Source organism: Zonotrichia albicollis, chromosome 4 (genome assembly GCF_047830755.1).
Source record: "Zonotrichia albicollis isolate bZonAlb1 chromosome 4, bZonAlb1.hap1, whole genome shotgun sequence".
NCBI classification, from domain to species: domain Eukaryota; kingdom Metazoa; phylum Chordata; class Aves; order Passeriformes; family Passerellidae; genus Zonotrichia; species Zonotrichia albicollis.
The window spans coordinates 58,291,567-58,317,056 of record NC_133822.1 but is presented as its reverse complement, the minus strand read 5'-3'; the positions used below and the strand labels follow the sequence as shown (position 1 = coordinate 58,317,056).

At 38.9% G+C, this 25,490-nt stretch overlaps 1 protein-coding gene across 1 annotated transcript in view; it reads left to right on the top strand.

Moving 5' to 3' along the window:
• PPP1R3A (protein phosphatase 1 regulatory subunit 3A) overlaps positions 1 to 24,982 on the top strand; it is a 34,725-nt gene extending 9,743 nt beyond the window's left edge. Inside the window, exons 2-4 of the mRNA XM_005481980.3 lie at positions 11,614 to 11,672; positions 11,779 to 11,915; positions 14,127 to 24,982. Of these exons, the coding sequence (XP_005482037.2) occupies positions 11,614 to 11,672; positions 11,779 to 11,915; positions 14,127 to 16,616 (2,686 nt within the window). The 3' untranslated portion in view covers positions 16,617 to 24,982. The remainder of the gene's footprint in view (positions 1 to 11,613; positions 11,673 to 11,778; positions 11,916 to 14,126) is intronic.
• The last annotated feature ends 508 nt before the right edge of the window (positions 24,983 to 25,490 follow it).

The window sequence follows — 25,490 nt, the reverse complement described above, 5'->3', positions numbered from 1 at the left end:
TTTGTTTGCTTTGAGGCAATGATTATTCTCATCCCGAGTCAGGCCAATGCATTTTGTTCTGTGCCACCCATGTCCCTGCTTCAATCATAAACTACGACTGAAAAATGAAAATATTAGTAATTGGAAAATATAATCCCCTGGATAACACCAATCCAATAATCTTAATAAAAATAGATTTATTACAAACATTGTCTGAATCCTACTGGGAATTATCTTTGCAGGAAAAATGCTTAAATTCCCTTACAGCTGCTCTCTTGATCAAATGTCCCCCTTGATACTATTAATCATACCATATATTGCTTATTCTGAGCATCTCTTTCAACTTCACTTTCCAAACTTCTTTTCTAATTTCTCCTTGTGTAGAAATCCTTCTAATTTCTCCTAAAGTTACTGAGAGACCTTTATTGTCCTTTTTCAGGCTCACCTTTTGTCCCCTTCTGATAACAGTCCCTTTTCTTAGGTGAGAAGACAAAAACTAAGGGGTATTTCCTCAAGGTGAAGAAATACCACTGTTTAATATTGTCTTCCTCAAAATTCAAATATTTCAGTGGAGGTTCTTTGTGGCTCTGTTTTTATTCAAAATGCTTCTGAATATTGCTTGCCTGACTCTCCTGGAAGTGAAGTCTTCCATTCCCAGGGTGGTTTCCAATCAGCAGCTGCAGTGCCAGCCTCCTTTGCCATGCCAGGCAGCAAATGCCCTCACCTGCTGCTCTAACAGTGAGTGCACCACGCCACCTCCTGCCTCTGTCCTCTGCTTCCCGACTATCAACAAGGAAGCTAATTAGTGTCAGTCCCATTTGTTGGGTGACACCTATTTACTAGGAACTAGGTTGAGCCTTCTCTAACAGTGCTGGTAGTTGAAGGTCATGTAAGAAAATCAGTCTTGCCTAGATTCACAATTGGGGCTCCTATTTTACATACAGCTTCATTTTAATAGGATCAGTTGTAATGGCAATGCTTTAAAATATTATTCAGTTATTTCTGCTCAGTGTTCACACAGCTCTTCATTTATAAATGTTGATTTTGTCTGCAGTTTTTGCTTCTGAATCTTTCCTTTGTGGTCTCAATCAGTTTTGAATCTAACATAATTTTAATTTATGATTACCTGCATTGTTTACATTAAATTATTTTTCTGTTTGCTTCTATTTTTTAAATACCTCCTGAAACAAAATAATTGCATAAACAGATGGCCATGACACTGCCACACATGACATATCATAACAGTGTTATGGTTCAGGCATGTATAACATGGCATCTGCACAAGGAGGGATCATTTGAAGCAAAAATTCTTTTAGGTGGGAACTGGCCATATTTCAGGTAAAGCCACCTGGGAAGTCAGAATTCAGGAGTGCCCATTAGGAGCCTGGAAGCGAGGAATGGTGCTGGCTCTGTGCAGCCCCACAGTTCTATGCAGCCACACTGCTCTGTGCAGGCTTGGTTTGTCTCTAATTAGTGAGGCTGTTGGCTTCTGCTATCCTTAAGGTCTGGTTCCCAGCCCTCTGCCCTGAGTTTTGGAAAGAGGCAGTTATTTCAGCCTGAGGATGCAGCCACTGCCCAGGCCCACAGCTCTGCCCCCTCCCCAGCTGTGCTCCCCAACCCCTCCCTGAACTTCAGTGCAGCTCCATCAAATTCCAACACAGCTCTGACACCCCTAACTCATATTAAGATCATCCTTTTTTAACAGTATGTAAAAGCCTGAAAACGACCTAGAGCATTTCCCTGAAAAGTGTTTCACGAGTATTTAGTTTCCTTGCAACTTGCTCTCAGAGCCACTTTAGAGCTTTTTCCAGCTTCACCTGACTAATGGATTTGGTAGTTTAGAGCTCACACAGGCTGCTCGCATAAACTGCCCTTTGCTCTGCTGCTCATTTCATCCTCTCCTCTAAACCCTGGGAAGACCCTTCTCTGTTCTGATTTTATGTGTTCAGTACCTCTGCCTTCTTGGACAGCCGTAATTCAGTATCCAGTTGTTTAGTGCTCTCCCTAGGGTCAAATATTAGAACTTTATTTCATTTCCTTTTATCCCTATGTCTTGTCTCTTAAAAAAAGAAACAGAGGATTGCTTAATATTCTCAGGCAGTAATGTCAATTTTCTTGCATTTTCTTTATATATACCACAGGTTATTGCAATACATCCTCTTGGAAGGTGCACATCTTGTTTTTTTTTTTATGCACCCTAATCTTCATACACTCCAAGTCTGGTTTGAATTCCTGAAATTCTTTAGCAATCATAGCAATAACCTTTTTCTGTATTTAGATGATTTCTAAGAAAAAAAAATATTCCCTTAATTTCTGGCAAATTCTTATCAATACCTTTATATACAAGTTGCTATAAAGATTAGCTATTCTTATCTAATTGTTTCTTGGAGTTTAAGACAGTCTCAGCAGGAGTTGCTGAGGGATGAAACTTCTAATGATGATTTAAAGCAGTGAAGTGTGTAGGCTGAAACTGAAATAATTATTGCTGTAACCCTCTAAGCACTCCACGTTCCTCAAGAGAAAATACTTTGTTCAGAACAGACCCTGAACAACAAAATGCGAAGAAAGTAAAATAAAAAAAAACCTCCAACCCTTGAAGCAGGACGATAATTTAGAAATAGAATCAGTATAATGTGTAGATGTTCTCAACAACTGCTCACAAATGCATCAGACATCACAATTAAAAGGAAATAATAATTATGGCCCCATTCTAAAGTAAAGAATATTCTATTCCATTCAATAAGTCATGAACACTTTAAAACCATCAGTGTAATCTACAAACCTATATTTACAACATTAAACTGGATGTTCTGCCTTTTCAATAACTGTCATCTCATCTCTATTATTTTCACCTCAGACTCTAATTGTTTCTTTTATAGGAGCTAACCTACCAGTGTCCTTGGCAGTACAGTTTATGGCTCATGCATTTACAGTAATTGTTTGGGCAATTTGCCACACAGTATAACAATCTTCACATCACAATCAGTTTTTATAATAAACAGCATTAGTTGTGAAAAATACAAGTGATGCATGATTCTTATGGTAGATAAAGGGCACTGAAGATGCCCTTTAGAAAAAGAAAGGAAAATGCTCAAGCCTTGAACTACTTGAGAAAAATACTGGTGTCACAATAGAGCTAATTAATTTGATGGTACAAACAAGAGGGGGAAAGGGCCTTGCATTCATTAGTGTCAATTCCAAATGAGAGCGTACCGTTCATAAAAATAATATTCTGCCTTCATTTAGATGAAATATGCAGGTAAACAGATAAGAAGCACCAGGTCTGGCAATAACAATGATTTTGCTCCTTAGCTTTATCAAGGCTCTTTCTTTTCTACAGACACAGGGGCTCAAAGCCTGGGCAGACACAACTTGCAGGTAGAGCTCTGGAGAAGGCCAGATCTACTGCCCCGCAGCTGGCTGGCTCCAGAGGCCAGCACTGCCAGGCAGTCTGGGCACTGGAGCCTCTGTGCATAGCTCTGCTCTGTCCCTGGGAAGAGGAACATGCACTTTATGGCTTCTCTCCACGGCACACAGGTGGTGGCACACAGACGTGTCTCACTGCACGCGTCTCTGCTGCAGACGTTCTGTGGCCTCTCAGTTTTCAAGAGTCCTGAAACAGGAGCTCAAGCACTGATCGGTGCTGAGGCCACTGGACACACCTCCAGCAGAGAGTCTTCCATGTTAGAAACTCTCCAGAGGAGAAATAATATATTTTCCCTCTTAGGCCAGCACCCAGACAGGTAATTCTCAGCCTCCTTGTCATCCCCAGCCACATCAGGGACCCTGAGTGGGGCTGTGGCACAGCCGGGCAAGGCCCAGCAGGCACAAAGGGGGCTTCAAGCCAGGGCTCCAGCTCCTCTTTCTGAGCTCTGCTCTGAATTCCCTGGCAGCACCAGGGCCTGAGAATAACAACTGCATGTGATAATAAATTGTGGAGTGGTTGTATTCTCAAACTATAACTTCAGATTCTGAGAACACAGATATAAGTTTAGATTGGTAGGGAGACTTGTCCCTGTAGTGAGTTTTGAACTGAACAATACGGAGGCAAGGAGTGAGTTTCTCTATACTCATTAAGTATTTAGTTCATATATTCAATCAGTGAGATAGAATAAAATTAACCATGGAGACACCATCACAAAAGAAGTCAAAGTCTACACTTTGAAGGTCCACATCAGGATCTTTGGTGGCTCCCAAACCAGAATGAAAGAATGAAGCTTAATTTTTAAATTTTTTTTCTATTTTACTTTTTGATAGTACCAAGGGTTTTTTCCCTTCTTGCATTTTTCTCTCAGTGTGAATTGGTTTTGGAAATATTTTCTCTCCTGTCCAACTGGTATTTTAATATCAATACAAATAGAGCAATATTTTAAAGCAAGCCAATGTTATGGGGGTTATGTTAGTAAGAAAATACCTTGAATTCTTATCCTTCTGAGCCTTACAAATAATTGAATAGAACTTTAAAGCTCTGCTTAGAACTTTACACATACAAAATCTTTCTTAATCCTTTCCAAAATTCTTTTTTCCTGAGAAATTCATTCTTGTTGCATGTTTGTGGATATTGAACGATATTGCATACAATGCTACTGAATTTTATACTTACATGTGTAAAACCCTTTCTCTAGTTTCTCACCCAGATCTTCAAGACATTTTGCAGGCTTTCTGCTTTTGATGTGTACATAAATATTTTAAAATAAGTTTTGTTGTTGCTTGTTTAAATTCAGATATTTCCTTCTCTACTTCTTTCTGAAATTACTGCTGCTAATGATACAAAAATAGCAAAACTAAGCTGCCTGCCCTTCCCTCCCCATATTCCCTTTCCCTGCTCCATAGGGTTGCAGTTCTGTGCAGGATTGCCTGTTTGGCTCCAGTGACAGCTCAAACATGAGTACTTAACTGCCCTAATTTACTTTTTGGCTCCTCTGCTTCTCAATAGAGCACTGCTGACACATGTAACTACTTCATTTCAGGGATCTCACATGTTGTTTACATCCCAGTGGCATCATTCTTCAGCAAGGCTGGCTATTTTTGGCACTAGATCCAAAAGCACTAGTTGTATTGAAGGTTGCTGCTGTATGAGGCCACTTTTAGGCTTAGAAATCTGTCCTGAAGTTAAAATGTAGCTATGGTTTGGTTAACAACTTGAGTCTTGCCAGCTCTTTTCATGAGGATGTTTTAGCTTTACCTCAACTTCCATACATTCAATTCTACCTTCAGGGTAGAATTTTGATTTAGTTTGAGTTTGAATCTACGGTAAAATCAGAAGCATGAAAGAATCCACAAAACCTAAGACTGTTTTGAAATAAAATAGTGTTAAATTTTTTCCCTTTTACATATTTTAGCTAAATATTTGAGAAATACATTCTTTGAATACTTTAACAACCTCATACCTCTCTGAATTTCAGACTAAATAATATTATCCCACATTTTCTTTTAAATATGAGATAGTATAAAATTGACCAGGTTGCATTAATTTCAGAGTTTTTCAGGTACATTTTAATCTCTCCATAATCCAAGAATTTTAGCCTTTCTTTAACATTTTTAAAAATAAATATCACATTTAGATAGTAAGATCTAGCATAAGTAGATGAAGCACAGAAGAAAGTGACTGGTACTGTGAGTTATACAAACATACAGACACATTTTTAGCCAAATATTGGTGTGTGAATTAAAATCATGACAAGCTATGATAAACCCCACCCATTATGAAGTTTGTTACTCCTGGCCATAGTCCCAAACTTATTTCAGGGAGACCAAAACACCTCCTGCCCCATAGTTAAAAATCCTGGAAGCATAACTCCCAGGGCATGTAGCTGCACAGGAGCATTTGAAGTAGGGCTGGACTGTGACCATGGGATCATGAAGTCTTATTCCCTTGGGAAATGTGTTGCATAATCTTGTTCACTAAAGTATATTCCTGTTTCCACACTTGAAACAGTTCCCTCTCATTTTCTTGTGTCTGATACACTGATAAACCACAGGATATTCTTTTCTAATGCTTACAGATCTTCTTTTAAGTTTTCACAACAAATGTTTCTGTCGACTCTTTATATTAATGCATTAACAGTCTTGCTGGTTTTTTTGTCTTTTGAGTATTTACCCCTGTGCTGCATCAATAGAGGGCATTTATTCTTCATCTCAGACTTTATTTTGTTATGCTGAAAATAGAACTACTCAATCTGTCTCCTTCATTAAAATAGATTTTTCATCCTGCCAGTCTTCCTCTAGTCTTCTTCTGAACATGTTTTAGTTTGTATCAATCTTTCTTGGAAATTTTAGTCAAATTTTCTAGAGGACTTATTATTGGTGCCTGGTGCCGCAACATGGACATTTCTTGGAAATCTTTCATAACTGGGACGACCTTCCCCTTGCTGCTGAACGTTGTTTGCCTTTATATCACAGTGCCTATCTCATCTCGCACCAGTGGCTTGGAAACAGTTTCTGGCAAAGAAACCCTCCAATTTTTCTTGTTCACCTGTTTCTTCCAAGTTCTAAAGCCTAGTTTTGTGGCATAAACTCTTTTTAGTCCCTAAATGTTTAACCTGACACTTTATAATTTTGAATTTCATCCCTTAACTATTATTCTGATCCTCCAGGCCACCGGTTTCTTTCAATCCTCCTCTGTGTTGGTGATGTCTCCCAACTTCCTCTCTACCACGGATTTAATTTAACTGTGACTTCTTGTGCTTTGGTCTGTAATAACATGACTGAGTAAGTCTGATTACATGACTTGTCCTCTCTGATTCCCCAGCCACGCCTGCCAGCTCCAGAGCCCAGCTCCTGGGACCCTGCTTGGCACTGAGCCCCTCTCCCACCGCCCAGCCCTTGTGCTCATCTCCCTCTTCTCCTGTTTAATTAATAAATTTCCCATGTGGCTGCACAACAAATGCTTTAATGAAGTCCAGATAACTGATTTTTAGACAAGGGAAATATAGTAATCTTATCAAAGACAGATATTATCAGGTGAGTCTGGCATTTTTATGCCATTTTCCATTTATCTATATTTCTGTTCTCATTTTTGTTTTAAGTCTATTGTGAAAACTTTTCAAAGACACCTGGGCCTGTAGTTGCCTTGACACTATTTCTCTTCTTTTTCCTAAATATAGCTTCTATTTTTCAACTCTTCTGATATTGTTACAGTATAGGATCACTTGAATAGATCTGAATAGCAAAGGTTTTAAATGAATATGTATTTTCCTCTGTTGAGTCTCTCATATTTGAGTTGGAGATTATCTGTTTCTCTTAATTGGAGCATATTTAAACAACAAGTTCTGCTCCCAGACTGCATGAAATAAATTTTCTAAATTGCTGCTCCTATCAGTTATGTCCTGCAAGATTTCTCTTCCTATAAGAATCTGTCCCACCACTAGCACTATGGTAGAAGAATTTATAGGTCTTTCATTTGTGGGGTCATATATATATTATCTGAAATGTTGATGAAACCTCACTTCTAAAAAATTCTTATTTAACTTAAAAAGGCTAGTTCAAAAGCTTTGACATGTCCGAGTTTATTCCAACCCTTCATGAAGTCAAAGAAATATTGTTTATTGGCTAATTTTTTTCTTGTCACTTAGATATTTTCTGTCTACTCTTTACATCTTTAATTTAACATTTCCTCTCTGGGATGCCAATTTTGCATAACTTTGGGACTTCTGAACTCCTTCATATGTCAGTCACATTTTCAGTCCTCTCAGTCCTACTAACCAGCCCCAGAACTTCATATTTGTTCTTTCTAATGCAAAATTACAATGATAACCTGTTTTCGGTCCTGACTTGTTTTTATAACTCAATACAAGTGAATGATAAATTCATCAAGAATGAATCATATGAGCATAGGTTTTGGGCTTTTTAAGCTGGTAGAAATTCAGAAGTTCCTGTTGAACTTTATGAAGACGTGCCCCATTCAGCTGAATGAGAAAAAGCAACAGAGCTTCTGCAGGCTTATGGCTACTTATGCTGAAATGGAATTGCATAATCTGACATGATGGATTTTTTTTCCTAGCTTGCATTGTTGTAAAAACACTTGGATGACTTAAAAATTAAAAGTAAACATTTTTTAACAGAATACAAATGTTGTGTCTCTCATCATGTAGGCAAATTTAGAGCATACTTCACAACAAAGTGCAATAATTAATTCCTGAAACAAAAACTTAATTAATGTTCTAATTTAAAAATCTGATCATGAAATTCTGATACTGTGCTAGAACCTTTTCAGAGAAATATGGAGAAAAAACTTACAAAGAAGACAAACACTTTTTAATTGCCCTTGTTTGACTAAGGGACTAATTTTTATTGTCTTTTGGGAAGTATTTCAGTCCTTAGGATATACAAATAGGTTTGAGGTTGTCCAAAAGTTACATGCACCCATAGCCTCAAAGTATCATTTCTTAAATTGAAGTAGTGATTTAAATTACTCTTGTTTATGCTCGTTGTGATCCTCAAACACTACAGTATCAATATCCTTAATTTAAGCCAATTTTAAATTTCCCCTGAGAATAATTATATGAGGACAGATATTTCTGATCTAAAATTAAATTAGGTAAAATAACTGTTACATTGACTTTTCCTGTACTCAGCTATTTGCAGGGCAGGTGTGCACAAACAATGGGGTATAAACCAGAAATCTTTATAAAATTAAGTGCAATAGGAGAGAAATTATGCTACAAGCCCTGCAGTGTAGCTGTGAGGCTGTGTTGTCATTGCCATACTTCACCTGTGTTACTGTTGTGAAAAGAAACTTGTTGACCAGGGCTCCAGATGCTACTAGAACAAAACTGAAGCAAAAATTCTGCTTAAATCACAGCAAAAGCAAAACTGAGGGGCTTGGATCACAAATATATTGAGTGTTACAGTCCCAGCCACTAAAACTCCATAACTACATTCCAGTTTGAATTTAGAGTTACAAGGTGAGAGTCATGCAGCTTTAGATCATGGCCTGAGATGTATGTTCAGGTTCCCTTTATGGTCAGTCCCTTTCAGAGGTGAAGAAGTGCCTTCGTAGGATGTGTCACCCCATCTTGCTCATGATTCCCATGTTACAGGGAGTGAATCTCCTTTTGGAAGTGATAATCTCTCACCTCTGATAATAGGGATGATATACAGGACTGCCTGAGCACAGATGCTTAGAACAATAAGGCTAGATAAGGTGACACCATCCTGTCACCTACCCATAATTATCCATTTTGAAGCATCTTTATACATGTACATTTAAAAGTTTATAAAATAGGTACTCAGCCTTAACATCCTTATTCAAACACTGTGCCTATATTTTTACCCTGAAAAGTTTAATTAAAAAAAAAATTCACTGCATAGATAACACAGGAAATGGGGCAGAATTCAGTTTCTCCTTTCTCCAAGGTATGAAAATTAAGCTAAAGAGTAAGGATCCTGCTTGTACATCCAACTCCATCAGGAATAGGCCAATCTTCCCTCCAGTTTTTCCCCAGATGTTCTGTATTCTGGTAATCTGGGTATTTTTTGCATTAATAGTGTGCAGTGGGGTTTTTTATCACACGAGGGTGTGATAGAAGCTGAAAGTGGCACTGCTACTTGGATGTCACAGTAGTTGCTGTGAACTCCAGCTAGCAGTAGAATGTTAAGAAAGATATAGGCATTAACAATTGCCCTTCTTCTGGGAATGCTTCTTGAATGAAAAAATTGTCAAACTCTTGTTCCTTTAAGAAGTAGACAAAAGTCCCTTCTAGCAGCAAGTAGTGCCATCCCTGCTTTCCAAGAGCTGTGGCATCCATATGGCTGAATGCTGTAGGCAGTCAGCTGCATTGAAAGAAATGGAATGCTATTTTTTTCCCCACTGGAAAGCAGTGGAAGGTTTCCTGCTGGGCCCATGTTGTTTTGGGATCACTGTTTTGGGGTGATTATTCAGTTCATGTGTTATACATGTCTTGGCTCCTAATCTGGGGCTTTTGCAGGCACCCTAACAGCACCTCAATGTTTTGATGCATCTGTATCATGGTTAAACCCCAACCTACACAGTGTCCAGATTTATGGAAGCAGGTGAGTGAAAAATATGCAGAAGGGCAGAAGAAAACTGGGAACTAGATGTAACACTAAGCCAAGCCTTTGAACAGTACAAAAAGCCCAACCAACAAACAAAAACCAACAAACCTCCCCAAACCCCTACGTTTAAATAATAAGCACAAATGGTTTACCTTAAAACCTCCACAGATCAACTCAAAAAGGTGGATCTCCCACATTTTTCAAAATTAAATGCAGATTATAGCAACTGCAGGCAGGGGAAAGGACAACTCAGTGTGAGTGGAAGAGTGAAAACCACATGGAGGTTATGCACATACCAGAATTCAAGAGGGACATGACATTCATAGAGATTGCAAGAATATTTAGCATTATTGCAATTAATGGTGAAAAAGAATCCCTGAGAGAGCATTAAATCTTGTGCTTCAAGGACAGCTTCTAACAAAAAAAATGGCCGAGAGGAAATTTAAGAGGGCAGTGCCAATTACTTCAAGTATTTTCCTACAACAATTCTACATCTTCCCCTGAAGTATCTGATAGTGGCCAGTGTCAGAGATCAGATGCAAGACTGGCAAGAGCTTCTGTCTGCTTAGGCTGGCAAACCCTATAAAGACTGGTTTTTAAAAAGTTGGTGACAGTAGATGTCTACATTCTTTTAATAGTGTATAAATTTAGCATCCTCCTTCTGAATTAAGCATTTAGGTGGCAGAGTTAATGTTATATCAATTCAAATGAAAGACACAGGAGAAAATAGAAAGGGAAAAGATTAATATTTGAAAATTAGAAAGTAATTTTCAGTAACAGAGGTGGACGGCTGGTTGAAAATCACATAAATTAAGACCTACAGAAAAAAAATTCTCCTCATAGAGGAGTCATTAGGAGTGATACAATAATTTACATTTTACAAAAGTGACATTCTCTTAACATTTTTTTCCTTTTCCACTAAAAATTAGATCCCTATAACCACACAATTTGAACTGCTAGCAGTTCAATTGATATTAGTTGATATTGATGAGGTCTGCAGGCACTCAGCATCTCTCTGTAGGTGTTTTTTGTGTTCAACCTGGCCTTTTTTTTCACTGCCAGCAAAGCAACAGAAAATATTGCACTGGCTGAGGGAAGCAGAATTCACTCCTGCTGGCCAGGCACAGTTTAGCAACAGGATTTATACGCATGCAGGGAGAATCTTTTGATTTATTTCGGGTAACAAAGATGTCTTTTTCAGCCATCTCTGTAAATATATAAATATTTGAAAAACACAAGCAAGAGGGAGCCCTGGCTTCTTGAACACATATATCCTTCCAGACCCTTGCCTGACCTCAAAATTATGCTCTCCTGTCACTGACCCATCTAATCACCTTTGTGCTGCTTTCTCAGAAAAGGCCTGGGAAAACCCATCAGATTTGCAATGTTATCTGAAGGTCAACACATTCTCATTTTCTCAGCCAATTCTTTCTTATGACCAAGCCTTAATATCAGGTCACTCAAAAAGCACTACATTTTTTGTAGCTGTTATTTTCAGAATTTCAGATAACATTAAAATGTTGTGTAATTAACCAGTAGTCTTTATATTTGAGTCTAAGGATAATTAGAACAATAATTTTTGCAGAATAACACAAGAAGTTCCTTTTTGTTTCACAGAAAAGAAGAAATATTGGCATCGTCTGATGGTGGCACATGGAATAACTCAAGGACTTCAGGTACAGCACCCGGTTTAATTAGTTCTTCCTTACTGCACATGTTAATTAAAAATAGTGTAACAACCAACATCATGGAAATTATTCAACTGTTTTTTTAACTCTTCAGACACAAACATCCCAGAAATTGTTTGTTCACAAGCAGAAGACAAAGACAAGAAACTAGCTAAAGAAAATATAAAAGACAAAATTGCAGAATACAACCAGGGTGATCACAAAGATGATGAAAAAGAATTAGAGTTGCTGGTAAGTGTTATACAATTATATCTACAGTATTAAATGATTTGAATCCATTTACGCTTCAAAGCTGGTGAAATGCCCCCTTTTAACAGCGCTGACTGATGTACTAATTTACAAATGTAAAGCCTTGGTCTGTACTTACACTGAATCTCTAACTGATTCAACAATAGAAGGTGCTTTGATTTCGGTATAGTGCATCAACTTTTTCTGGTCTTAAATTAATGACATATCCCTTTTACTTCTTTACCTGAGGCTCTAAAAGACAGTTCTAAGGAATTAGAAGGGTAACATTTAAAAAAATCTTCCCTCCTCTTCTCTAGGATGGGAATATTTTTAAATATATGCTTTCTATTTATATTTTTTTTATATTTATAGTACTGTTTACTTATGAGATTTTTGAAATTATAACAATATGAGCATAGTAAGTATATATATATTTATATTAGCAGATTCTTCTGTATCAGTATCTTACATTATTTTTTCCCAATGAATTTCACACTCGGTGAACATTCAATCTATTTGGATTTGTGCGCACGCATGTGTGTGTGTGGTTTGCCTTGCATTTTTCAGTATGAAAGAAAAAATGGCAATAAATGAGACACATACAGCAATCTATTATTCCCAGTGTCTATTCTCAGCTCATATAATTTGGGTGCACAGATTCATAATCATAGATTATAATAGCTATCACCTGTGAAAATGTGAATGCTGAATCAGATAAGAGAGGAAGATGGGAACCATTCTTTTTTTTCTTGTTGATAGAGAAAAAAAATTCCTCTCATTTGAATATAACATCTTCTTGTCTTTTACTTTAAAAAGTTGAAAATTGTTGCCTATTGTGGGACCTTTCACTGCCTGTAAGTCAACGTTTTGGTTCTTTTTTCTTTATGGCGAAATGTGCAAAGGAAGACCTCTAAATCCCTTGTTGTTCTCAGTCCACCCTTTTACAAAAAAGTGGATCAAATATAACCATTTGTTTATCAATTGCCAGACTTGTCCGTACAATAAATGAAGGGGGAGCTATAATTTAGATGTTAATTTGCACTGTGCGCTCTTTAATGAATTAAACAATGAAGGCTTATAATACATGGAAATAAAACCAAATCTTTGAAACACACAGGCATTGGCTCACAAGACAGCTGTGCAGTTGACAAGTAACATGAGCCTTATGTGAGAAGAAGGGGAAATCGTAAGATTTGCATATAATTATTGAGATCATGCAAATGTCAGTTATGAGGAGGGGAAAAAAACACAGGCATCTCACTGTTAAATCCTGACAGTTGGCATCACCGAAGAACTCAAATACACTTGAGCACTGGTTGGCAGAGGGTCATTAAAACAGAATTTGCAGAGACATTAGCTCCCTCACTTTTCTTTGAGTGACGTTTTACTATTAATAGTTTGCAGAGGCTTTGCAGAAAACATATTAATAAGAGAAACTGTAATGGGGGTATCTACAGCAAGTGCAAATGTATAAAGGGGTGCCCAAGAAGCTAGCCTCTAATTGATCAGCCAGTGCTATCAGTGTGACTGCTAAAGTGAGAAGAGAGTGCAGTGACAAGCAGGCATAGCTGAATAATACAATATGATATTTGGGAGCTAGGAGGGAGAATGATTAGTTTCTGGCCTTTTACTTTGCTAATCTCATTTCCACCTCATGTCTTACCAGATTGTCTAAAAACAGTCTGGTTTGAAGCCTGTAAAATGGTCCCTGAGAGAAATGAAGCACAGATAATCCTTACAGTATTTGTCAGTGTGAAATGTGTCTTTGTTTTACTGGACAATACTGTACATTACCGGACACTGATGTACTGTATCAATGCCCTTGTTTAAGCACCAGTCCTCCCCCCTCATCCCATGGCTTCCTCTGTCCAAATCTAGAATCAAATGCATAGTGAACAAATTAGCCTGCCTTTAAGGAAATATTCTCTTCAGATTTAATTTGTATAAAATCCACTAGCAGCTTACTGAACTCATGAATAAAGAGAGAGGGTTCTGAACACTATTTTATTTCCTGCTCCTTTCAGCACCACCATAAAGCTCATTACCTATGATAAAAAATACATGCAATGCAAATTTTGCAAATGGTTTGGAACATGTTTCCATGAAAGCTTTGTTACTGAAAACAAAACTTCCCATAATGAAATCCTGCCTCCTTCATTCGGCATATTTTTGCAAAGCACTTTTTCATCATTCTTTTCTATTCTATTGTTTCAGTTAAATCAGCACTTCACAGGAGCTAGAGGTACCTCTTCCAGAGATGAAAGGAATTTTTATACAACAAAACCAATTAATTTTCCAAGTGAAACTGAAAGATTGGTGAAAAATCCAACCTGTACAGAAAGAAGCAGTGACTTGCACCCCGTGCCTATCGGTTCCTCATCTGAAAACACTTCACATGCGATAGGAGAAGAATTAAAAGATAAAGCTAAGTATTCTGTAAAAGATTATAGTAATCAGCTACCAGGGAAGGAAGTCACTGCTGGCTCAGTAAACAGCTATGGGCGGTCTTTGGAACATACTGGTACCAGTGAAAGCCTTTTATCGGCAAAACATTTTCCTCTGACAAAGCAGAATGAGGCTATCAATGTTATGGCTACTGGCTCAAGCCGACAAGGAGAGAGGCACACAGATATTTCAAAAGGTGAAATAGATAGCTCCTTGGGAAGTAAGATGGTGGAGAGGCTATTCATCAGTGAGGATGCTGCTGGTACCTCAGAAGGGGCCTGTGAAATGACACCAGAAACCATTTCACCAGAGCATGACAAATCCATGCAATTAAATGCACACATAGCAAGGACGCTGGATGGCAATGCTAATCCGGCTCTGGAACACCAGGCATCACAAATGTCTCACCAAACTTTGGATTCATTGTCGTCAGATGCTGACAAAAATGAAGGAAAAATCAAGATGATTGAAAGCGAAGTTCAGGTACACTTAAGCGAAGATTTGTATTCCGGCACTTTTGCACATGCTGGTGTCTCAACAGATTCCACACGAAAAAAAGGAGTTAGTGAAATGTCAGAAAGAAACACTGATTTAGGGAAGCAGAAGAAAGTCATTGAAGTCGCAGACTTGACATCAATAGGTGAGGAGGAAGCTTCCAAGCCTTTCAAGGCACACAGGAAACACAACGCCAAAGCCCTGAACCCAGCACCTCTGCCAGCTGAGAACAAGCAGGCACCCAGGGCCACCAGGGTGGATGAAAAGCGACCTGAGGACACTCAGGAACACAGAGGATTCAGGAGATTAAAAGACAGAGAGACAGACAACACAAATAAAGGGAGACCAATCGGAAGGGAAAGCGAAGCAAACTTTGCAGAGCAGAGGTGGCAAGGAACGGGGAGTGAGGTTTGGCGGAGAGTGGGGGGGAGCGTGGAACCTCAGACCGTGACTTCCACAAAGGAGCTGTTTACCTGCCAGGAGGCAGAGAGTTGTGAAAAGTCTTCTGTCTCTGAGCAGGGTATTACAGAGAAAGCAGAGGCAGGTACAGCTTATATAATTAAAACAACATCAGAAAGTGCTCCAGAAAAAATGCCTGGCAGTGAAAAAGCAGTAATTGCTAAGCTACCTCGAGAGACTGCACTAAGTGACAGGCCCACAGAGGAAAAGGAAACAGCGTTTGATACACATGAAGGGAGAAATGATGGTTCACATTATGCTCTTTGTCAACTCAACACAGTGGGTGTATTATATGACACTGAATTTGAAAAGGAATCAGTTTTAGGTATTTATAATGCAGGCGTACATGAAACACTGCAAGGAGAAACGAAGTCTGTCTGCAATAGCAAGGAAAAATGTGCCAAAGCACAAGCAGACAATATTCTACCTGTAGGACAAGCAGTAAAGGCTTCTGCTATGGGAAGGAAAGATTTACAGGAGGGTTCACATTCAGAAATACCTAAAAGCCCCCTGAGCACTCAGAAGCATCTATACCATGAGAAAGCAGAAGAGCTCTACAGGGCAGAAAGCCATGGTGATACACTTGCCTGTTTCTGTTCTAAAGCTGAAACAAAAATGCCACCTTCTGGTACAAATATTGTGCCTAGTTACCATTATAAAAGCTCTTCAGTGCCATCTTCAGAAGGGCCCACTCTGGAAGAAGGCATGGGGCACCTATATAGACACTTTGAATCCAATGTCATTGACAAGGTTGCTGCTGAGTCAGGGTACAATTTAAATCTAACAAATGAAATAACATGTCTTAACAAAAGCTTCTCTCCTGAAGTTGAAAAAGGAGAAGTACCTTCTGCTTCAGACTCAGCAACTTCTGGAGAAGGAAGAGGAAGGAATACAGGTCAATTTTTCCATCATGCAGAGCTCCAACAAGAGAGGTTATGGAGGCCAGAAGTTTTAATTAGTAAGTCTACCAAAGAAAATGGGGGAACAGACTCAGACTCTCCAGCTGACCATTTAATAACAGGGGGGAAAACAGTAAACTGGCTTGACGACTCAAAGAAAGAAAGCCAACACGCTTCTGATTCTGCAGATATTTCTAACCAGAAGAGTGAAGCCTGTAAATTACCTAGCGAGTCTCCACGTTTAAAACATATTGCTTTCAAAATATTCTGTTTCTTCTTGTTTCTTCTATTTGCTGCAACACTCTACCACTATGATTTGATGGTCTGCCTTGCACTCTACCTGTTCTCCTTGTATTGGCTATACCATGAAGGAAGAAGAAACAAGGAGTCTATTAAGAAGGAATAACACTGACTGTCAGCTCTGCTCAGGATCCATAGTCAATAATCTTCAATTCCACCAAAGCATTTTCACTGTTAAAGAGTTTATTCTTTGTTAGAACCAAAGCAAGATTTTCGCAGCAGCATCTTTTATTAAGAGATTACATATGAAGTTGAGCCTTCATATAAGTAATTAAACTATGCAGGACCATTATGTTTGGATCATTAAATACCTATATGAGTATGAGTTCTGAAGCACATCAAGTTAAAATGAAGTACAGCTGTTGCTTCTTAGCAAGATATGAAAAAGCAATGCTTCACATTTCTGTAGTACTTAAACCCACCATTTACTTGCTTTAATTTCTTTTGCATTAAAGCTTCATATTTTTCTGGGAATTTTTTCCCAAGATTCTGTGTGGTACATAACAACACGAAACAATATAAAACCTAAGTCAGTATTTTGGTGCTGACATTGCAGTTGATAATATGCTAGTGTAATTAGCCAATGCTCTAAGCAATGCATCTGTTGATAGTTTAATACAATTTTCCAAATTTTTATTTAATTATTTCGACTTAGAGCTTCAGCAGCACTCCCATTTGAAAAATGTAAGGCTTTGACTTCATTAACATCATGTAACTTCCAGGATGTAACTGCGTAGCAGAATAGATGTGCTGTTTCCACCCTGTAAAGATTGAAGGTCACAGCCACAGGCCTCTTACTGATCACTCACATGCACAAAAGTTTTTGGGTTTTGCAAATGAGGACAGAGCAACATGATTGAGAATTTTACTGAACTTTTATTCTGGGCAAAGCCTTTGAGGGATATTTTTCATCAGAATTGCTTGAGCATATCTACAAAGCATTAAATAAATTTTACAAAGGAATGCTATAACTGTGTGGAGCATGTCTGAATTAGATTTACTGCTTTTTTTCCTATGGCTCGCGACCTAGAGCTAACCAAACACCAAGAGAAAACACTGGGCATGACCCTGCTCTTCAGTGAGGCTGCTTTGTCTGGCTTGGGTGAGGCAGAAAAGACTAGAATCTGCCCTAGGGAGAGCCCAAATTGATCTTGTGCAGCAGTCCTGTGGGGCAGACACATGGGCAGCTTTGCTGCTCCAACACTGCAAGTGTCCCACACAAGATCAAGCCCAAATTTGTCCAGAAAGAAAGGAACGGCCAGGTTATGATGCTCTTCAGCCATTTCCCAGAAGATGGCCACAGATGCTACCACAGGTAGGATATTAAAAGAAGCACCAAGATTGCATAATGTTGCTGAAGCCATAAAAATTAAGAACTAAAAAAGAGATGTTTTAAAGCTCTGTTTGTTTCACTTTCCTTACTGCCACTGTGAAATACCAGAACTGTGAAAGTCTTGGTTGCAATATATGGCTGAAGCAATGTAATAGCAAAATTATTTCATTGTTAACTTAGCTTTTAAATAAATGTTTTAAAGTCCATGTAAAACTTATTCACACGTTTCAGGATGATAGGGCACTCTGCTACAGGAGGCACCTTGGCATTCCTGTTCTGCTGGGGGGAAAAACTTCCAAACATTTTCACTTAGTAGTGCGTTCAGTGGGGTGAGCAAGTATGTGTGTGATCCACTGCTGATTTGTGTTTTGATGGCTGGATACCTCGAAAACTTATGACAGCAATCTATGAACGAGTTATAGCGATGGACTAGAGGCACTAAGGAGCTACATGGAAGGCTGTGTCCAGATGTTCAAAGGTATATATGAGGAAAATATTCATTGAGATAAAGAAATTAATTCAATAGGCATTAGGAGATGAATCCAATAAAAAGCTTAGGCTTAGACATAAAGCAGGATTGAAGTTAAATCAAAGTAAGTCCAAAGTAATGATTGCAGACCTTCCTTTATCTGGAGACAACAAATGCTGAAAGAACCTATCGTTTTCATGATGCTTATACATCTTCAAAAGTCACAACATTGCCATACTTCTGGTAGTTCATTTCCCACAGTATGACAAGTCCCTGGTCTTAGTGGATCAGATTTTCAGCTGGACTGGGATAGAGACATCAGGTATTGCTTTACTTCCCAGTATGGTGGAAACTCTGAAATAACATCTAGTATATTCTGACAGATAGAGGGATAAAAAGTGGAGAAAGCATCTTGCACCTACCTGTCCTGTTGAAAGTGTCACAATGCAGTCAAGTATCAGATTCCTCAAGTGAGAGAAATCAAAGACATTGGACCCATTTCAATCTTACAGTTAAAACAACCATGGCAGAAATTAGAATCTTTATATTCAGTTAGCTGTTAAAAGTCCCTACAATCTAATTTACCACACAGCTCTTTAAAGCGAAGTTAATAAACTTCAGAGCAAGGACCAAAGTTCAGGTTCCTGACCAGTTATGTAAAAGCTCTACACACTAAGCCACAGTATTCAAACCCATGTTTGAATATCTTCAACTTTACCAAACCCAGGCCTTTCATCCTGCAAAATTTAGTTTACCATTGGAGGAGTATTGTTGTGAGGAAGGTCATCAGGGTTTGGCAGTACCACTGTACATAGATGGGTTCCTACATTCTCAACTGACTTAAACTGAACACAATAATAGGTTATTTTTATTTCCCCATCTGAGGGTAGAGACTCATTTGATACTCCCAACACAGAGGATTTGTTGGGGGTTTTTTTCCAGAACTTGTAATATCCATTTTTTATAGAGGTCTTAATCTGACACAGTCTAAATTCCTAAGCAGTGACATAGCTAAAGAACTTTAAATAAGGCATTGTCTTGGACACATGCCTTATTTTAAGCAGAGCTGAACTATTCAGTCAGCATGGAGGTAGAAAAGCCTGGTTTTGTTTTTGTATTGAATCTTGGGGATTCTAAGTGGTGTGTGTTTTAAGGATCCTTTTGCTTCTTCACATGGAAGCATAGATAACCTCGAACCATAGTAGAACCATACATTTGTGTGGTAGTTGCCTGTATGTAATCTGCAAGGTGAAAATTTTGTTTCTCCTGCATTTCAACCCAAAATATTTGATTCATTGTCAAAGGCTCAGCTCAGCTGATTGGAGAGCAAGAAAATGGGTTAGGGATGATTGATGGGCCCAGGACCATGGATGGAGGAAAGTAAATGAATTGAATCAGTCTCAGACAAAAAAATGTTACAGAGAGCTCAAGAGAGACAATATGACCTGAAAAAAAATGCAAGGGATAAATAAAGAGAATCTATTAATACAGACCTTCATTAAAAATTAGTGGGCTTTTAATATGTGTCACAATATATTTTTAACAATTCCTAAATATCAGCTAACATGTGGCTAAATTACTTCAGTCTCTACAGAAATTGTGCTTTAAACAGCTGTATTCCTGTATCCAACAGGTTAAACATTAGAGTTTGCCATTTTAACACATACAGTCATTCAGAGCTGGAATTTAGGGTAAACATTTGAGTGTTAGAGTAAGCATATTTCATCTACACACAAGTGGAATACTGTTAGCATTTCTCAGATTTGGATTGGGATTTTATGTTCTATATTTAAAATATTTAATCAGGGTATCATACCTTGTGATTGCAAAACAGGACTCTAGACTGATCTGTGAACACAGGTGCCCGAACTTTAAAGTATGAATGTGCTTAAAACAACAAAGCAAGTAATTTTATCTTTTTTTATTTATCATTTGATAAGCTATCTTTTAAAAATCCTCTTACTTTTGTTTCTAGTATGGAAGAAACACCTTTATAACATTGGCAAAATATTGTTTTTTACTTCAGGGAATAAGTGGTGTGTTGTGCTCTTGCAATGATTCATAATAAGCTTGCCTACAAGGTAGCAGTAACATATTTCTAGTTAATACTTTAATTTCTAGTAGTTTCTAGTTATTTCTTCAAGCAATGCAACAGAAAGGTGTGATGCTATATGGTAGAGTAATCCTGAGCTCACAAAGGGTTCAACTCTAGTAAAATATAGTGATTAAAAAAAACATAATTGCAAAAGACTTTCTTGCATTATTGCAAGGTATATGAGGTGTGGCTCATATATTCCATATCATGGGAGGTATGTCCCATGGCTATTATCCAAACTGCACATGTAACAAATAAATTAATTTCGATATTGCTGCATGTCTAATCTGTTGAATTGGCTTAAATATAAATTCAGGCCAGAAGAGAGACGAGTGAGAAGAATTTCTGCATTCAGATTCGTTCTGCTTGGAGGCAGTCAGAACAAGATACATCATTAATGACCTAAGCACTTGTTGTTGCTAATTTCTTGCTGGTTCTTTTCAATCAGTGACTTTTGGCTCAACAGAGGACAGGCTCTGAAACAAGCTACAGCCTTTAAAGGCCTAGTTAATACTGGAAAAGAAAAAATAAAGAGGACAGAGTATGAACTAGATCCTTAAAGGAAGGTTAATAAGAAAATATTCTGAGTCACTATACTAAATTTTATATGCCCAGTGGTATCTACACCCCTGAACAAAACACCTAAACTCTCTAGTCATTGAACATATGAATGAGAATCAAAACAGACAATGTGTTAAATATGGATCTGCCACAGTTTTCTAATAAAAACCCCTCATGGCAGAGTTAGGTCTTACACGCATGCCCTGCCAGCGGGATTTAGTTGCTGAATGGCAGGGACATGCTTTTATCAGGTCACGTTCCATATTCTGCAGAACTCTCATGCACTGATATGCCTAAACAGCTGCCTTCAGAAAAAGGACTTTTTGCAGAAACAAACAGAGTTTTGTGACTGGAGAAAGAGAAAGTTTAAATCCTTAAGCCATAGATTTGGGATATTTGGATATAAACTTTGTCCCAAAAATAACTCATGCATTTTATGTGAAATTCTATTTAGATAAAATACAAAACCAATAACAAGACCTTTACATATGTTCAGTGAGGTTTACTTCTTCCTTAGACTATAAATTTACTTTTCCAGGCCTACATCATTGCCTCATGAACCAGGAGTGGGAAATTGTTTTAGCCATGAACTATGAATTTCTCTCCTAGACCTACAAAGGTGCTTCCATCCCAGCACAGTTCCACTTCAGGCAATCATGCCCTTTTGTGACTCCCAGCAGAGCTTTCTAACACTCGCAGCTCCTCTGAGAGCACTGTCTGCAAAAGCGACCTTAGAGCTATAGGGATAATGGCAGATCAGGAAGACATTCTTGTTGTAGTGTGTTGTTAAGTTTCTTGTGTTATTTCCCCAATTTATGTATTGTTCTCCCCTATTATGTGTAAAATGGTTTTGTTCCCCCAGTTTTTCCCGCCACTGCTACCCTGTCAGCTAAGTTGCTATAGTAACCTCGCTATTCATAGTTGCCCATACGTAATTGCTCCTCCCCTGGTTTCCCTTATAAGTGAAAGTTGTCTCCTCCCTGGACCCAGTCAATCACCCCCTTCTCCTCCCAGGTTTCAAGAACCTTCTCCTCTCTGGAGGTGGTGGCTGGCTGGGATCCCAGGACACCTGTCTTACCTTTTGATTATTGGTCTCCATGGAGTGTCAGTTCTGTGAAGTTCATCCCCTCACCTTTCCCGATTGGTTCCGTCTGCACCCACCCCCCTCCTTTTTAATCCTGTTTCACCCCCTATTGAAAAACTTTTCCCGGTTGGTTTCCCCACGTTTGCATCCCGCAACACCTTCAATAAAGCGACGTTTAACCCCCGGGAAATGGTCAGCTCCGTTCCTCCCCAATACCAGCAGTGTAAGCCAGTCCGCAGCCAGCGAAGCCCAAGGCCATCAGACGCCGAGGGGTGCTGGCCAGGAATTGCAGAGGGGCGTCGGCCTTTCGCCCTCAGCTAGCCGGACTCCAAATTTCGGGCCACATACGCCCCCTCTTGCACATTCTGATCTGGAGGTCTTGATGCTGCTGAGGATTCAGAATTCAGGTAGGTGTCAGGGGAGATTTTTTGACCAAAACTACACATGCCTGAGTGAGGACAGTATTTCTCAAAAACATGGGGAGATATTGAAGGGAATAGATAATTTCTGCATTCAGAGTAGGCATCAACTAGGTGAGCTGAGATATCCAACAAATGCAATATGTGTGATTTGGTGGTACATACGTGATATGCGTGTTCATGAGTGTATGGGTGGCTCTAGGAAAAGGGAATGGGAAGGTGACAACTAGATTCCATAGAAGAATGGAAAAGAACTAGTAAACAGAATGTCTAATTGGAAAGTTTCTGAACAGCCTTCTCTAGAGACATGAAAGTTTAATAAGTTCTGAGTAGGTTGGACAGATAACACAAATACGTTATTAGTTATATAAAGTATAAAAATTGAAATACACACTAACTTCTTTTTGTAACTTATCAACTGCCACTTAATGGAATTATAGTGGAGAATATCTTGCCCTTGACCTTAATATTCAATGATTCAGGACTAGAGCATTGCTCTGAGGACTAGAGAGACAGCCTCCTTCTCAGGATGTTATAATCCTCCTGGGGGGGACAGCCTCAGGCTGGAGCCACAAACCTACCTCATGGCTGTTTATGCAGGACAGTCCCCAGTGACATGAGCTGTGTGTGTCAGGAGAAAACAAGAATACATGTCAGCCTGTGCTTATTAGTGCAGAAATATAAAACTGTCTATAAATAGTTAAGCTCCCACAACCCCTGTGTTTTCTGGTATAGTTCAGAGCCATGTAGGAGCTTCTTTGATTTTCTAGCAGTACGCATGGCTGCAGGAGCACATTTAGATTCCTAAGGACCACAGGGCATGAGCCTGTCTAGTGTATGTGTGATGACAGGGAGATCATAGAGCATGCAGGCTCATTTAAGCCACTCTACAAACTATATCTATGTGGAAATTTCTGATCCTCTCTACCAGTGATCTTTCTGGGGTTGCCAGCTGCTTGTGCTCCTGGCACTACCTCTCCAGTGGAGGACAGAAGGCAGCTCCATACTGCAAAACTTACAGGGTCTCTGAAGGGGAAATGAGAACTGCTGAGGAAAAGACAAAGGCTCCCTTATTAAGTAAGTCCTCTTTATTAGGGAGTAATCCTTTCTGCTTTTAGGGCAACCATGGACAATTAGGAGTGGCCTGGACGCTTTAAAGAAAAAACAAAAAAAACAATGACTGGTTTGGGGAAAAGTCCTTATTAAGCTCCTCAGAAACGCCTTATTTATTCATACAAGGTATGGGCCTGCCTGTCCCTCTGTGCTATGAATGAGCCAAGACCCATGACTGATAAAGGACAAGAGTAGGAGGCCTCTTGTGTCGGTTTCTTACCTCCTTCAATGGTCTAGGCTGATGAATGGCTTGGGGCAGTTCGGCACACTTAGCAGTGCCTATGGGAAGTGTCTCAGCAGCCGCAAAGGGTCTGGGCTTGCACCTATGTAAATTCATGTTTTGGGAGACAGAAATCAGGCTTTTATAAGAGCTTTATAAGATTAGGTATGAAAGACAAATACTACTTGATAAACTACTGTTTTATCAAGCAGTTTTATACAATTTTGTGATGTAATTTTGGCGTATAATCCCTCTATATAAAGCAGCATTTTTGTAGAATTATGGCAGAATTACTAATAAAACTTACAGAATAGAGGAAAGGATGGAAGATAAAAATTGCTGGAAAAGAGAGAGAGAAAGAAAGCAAGCAAGCACATGCCTGCACTGTTCCATAGTAGACGACAAGAGATTTATAAATTGGAAAGTTATCTTTTTCTAAGTTCAGGCTGAATTTGTGATCACCACATCACTGTTCTTTAGGCCATGCTGCACTCCAGAAAAAGGCACAAATACAGACGAATATTTTCATTTCCCTGCTGGTATGTTAGCAATAAAAAAAAGTCATCAGTATTAGAAAGCCAATTAATAAAGGCTTTGTTCGTGGGGGCAGAGGCAATGCCTCTGTTAACCTTGCAGGTGAGGTGGGCAGGCTGCTGTAAGTGCAGTGTTTGGATGGTGTGGCCAGGACGTGCTCAGTCTGCTTTGCTGGGACTCAGCTCTGTGTGTTTCACATACACCCTCTCATGTGGCCATCAGCACGTGTGTCAGCTTCCTGTGTCCTTGCCTTCAATCTCATGCTGGTGTGCATGGTAAACTGCATGTACAGCAATTCACTGTGTTATTCATTACATGATATACAATTTGGTATAAAGAAATGTTTAAATAAACTGCAATTATCTTGAAATTATCAAACATTGGAAGACATACAGTGTAAGAAACTCAACACTATCAACTGCAGTCATGACCTTTTAGACTAACTAATCTGAACAGACTTACACCTGTAGCTGTACATCATCCTTTAATGCAGACGTATCAAGTGAGAAACAAACATGATGTTTTTTACAAAGTGTGCTGTCTGATATTTCATAAGGCAATAGCATGACTTGCCATGTGCTTTCCTTTTAATTCTCCAAAAGTCAAGAATTTATACATTCAATAAAAATTGATTTTAAATTAGATTAATGACAACTGTAATCTCATTAATTATATTTTTAATAAACCAATGCTGAACTATGTTCAATTGAGTGGATACAAAGCTACATTTTCTGCTGTGCACTAGGCATCACAATTTTCACATTTGTTTGTTCCATGAGATATTTAGGCCAGTCACACTGTTGTGGGTAAGTTTTCTTCACAGTCCACAGGGCTTGAACCAATGCACAGCTCAGGTGCCCATCACCTGGAAGTGCAACCCTGAGCCCTGAACAACATTTCTGTGCTCACTATCCAACACAGTGGAAAATGAGCTGTTCGAGAGTGACATCTCAGAAACCCACTGGACGTGGACTCATCCCACTTTTGAACAGAAACGTACTCAGGGAATGTAAATAAATTCAGAATTAGGTAGAAGCTGCAGTCCAGTGCACACAGTGTGGCTGATGTGCCAATAATCTGGGGAGTCTCAGCCCTAGAGAGCTTTCTGCTCCAAACTCCAGGTTGGGGATGACTGGGCTGACGCATCACTCC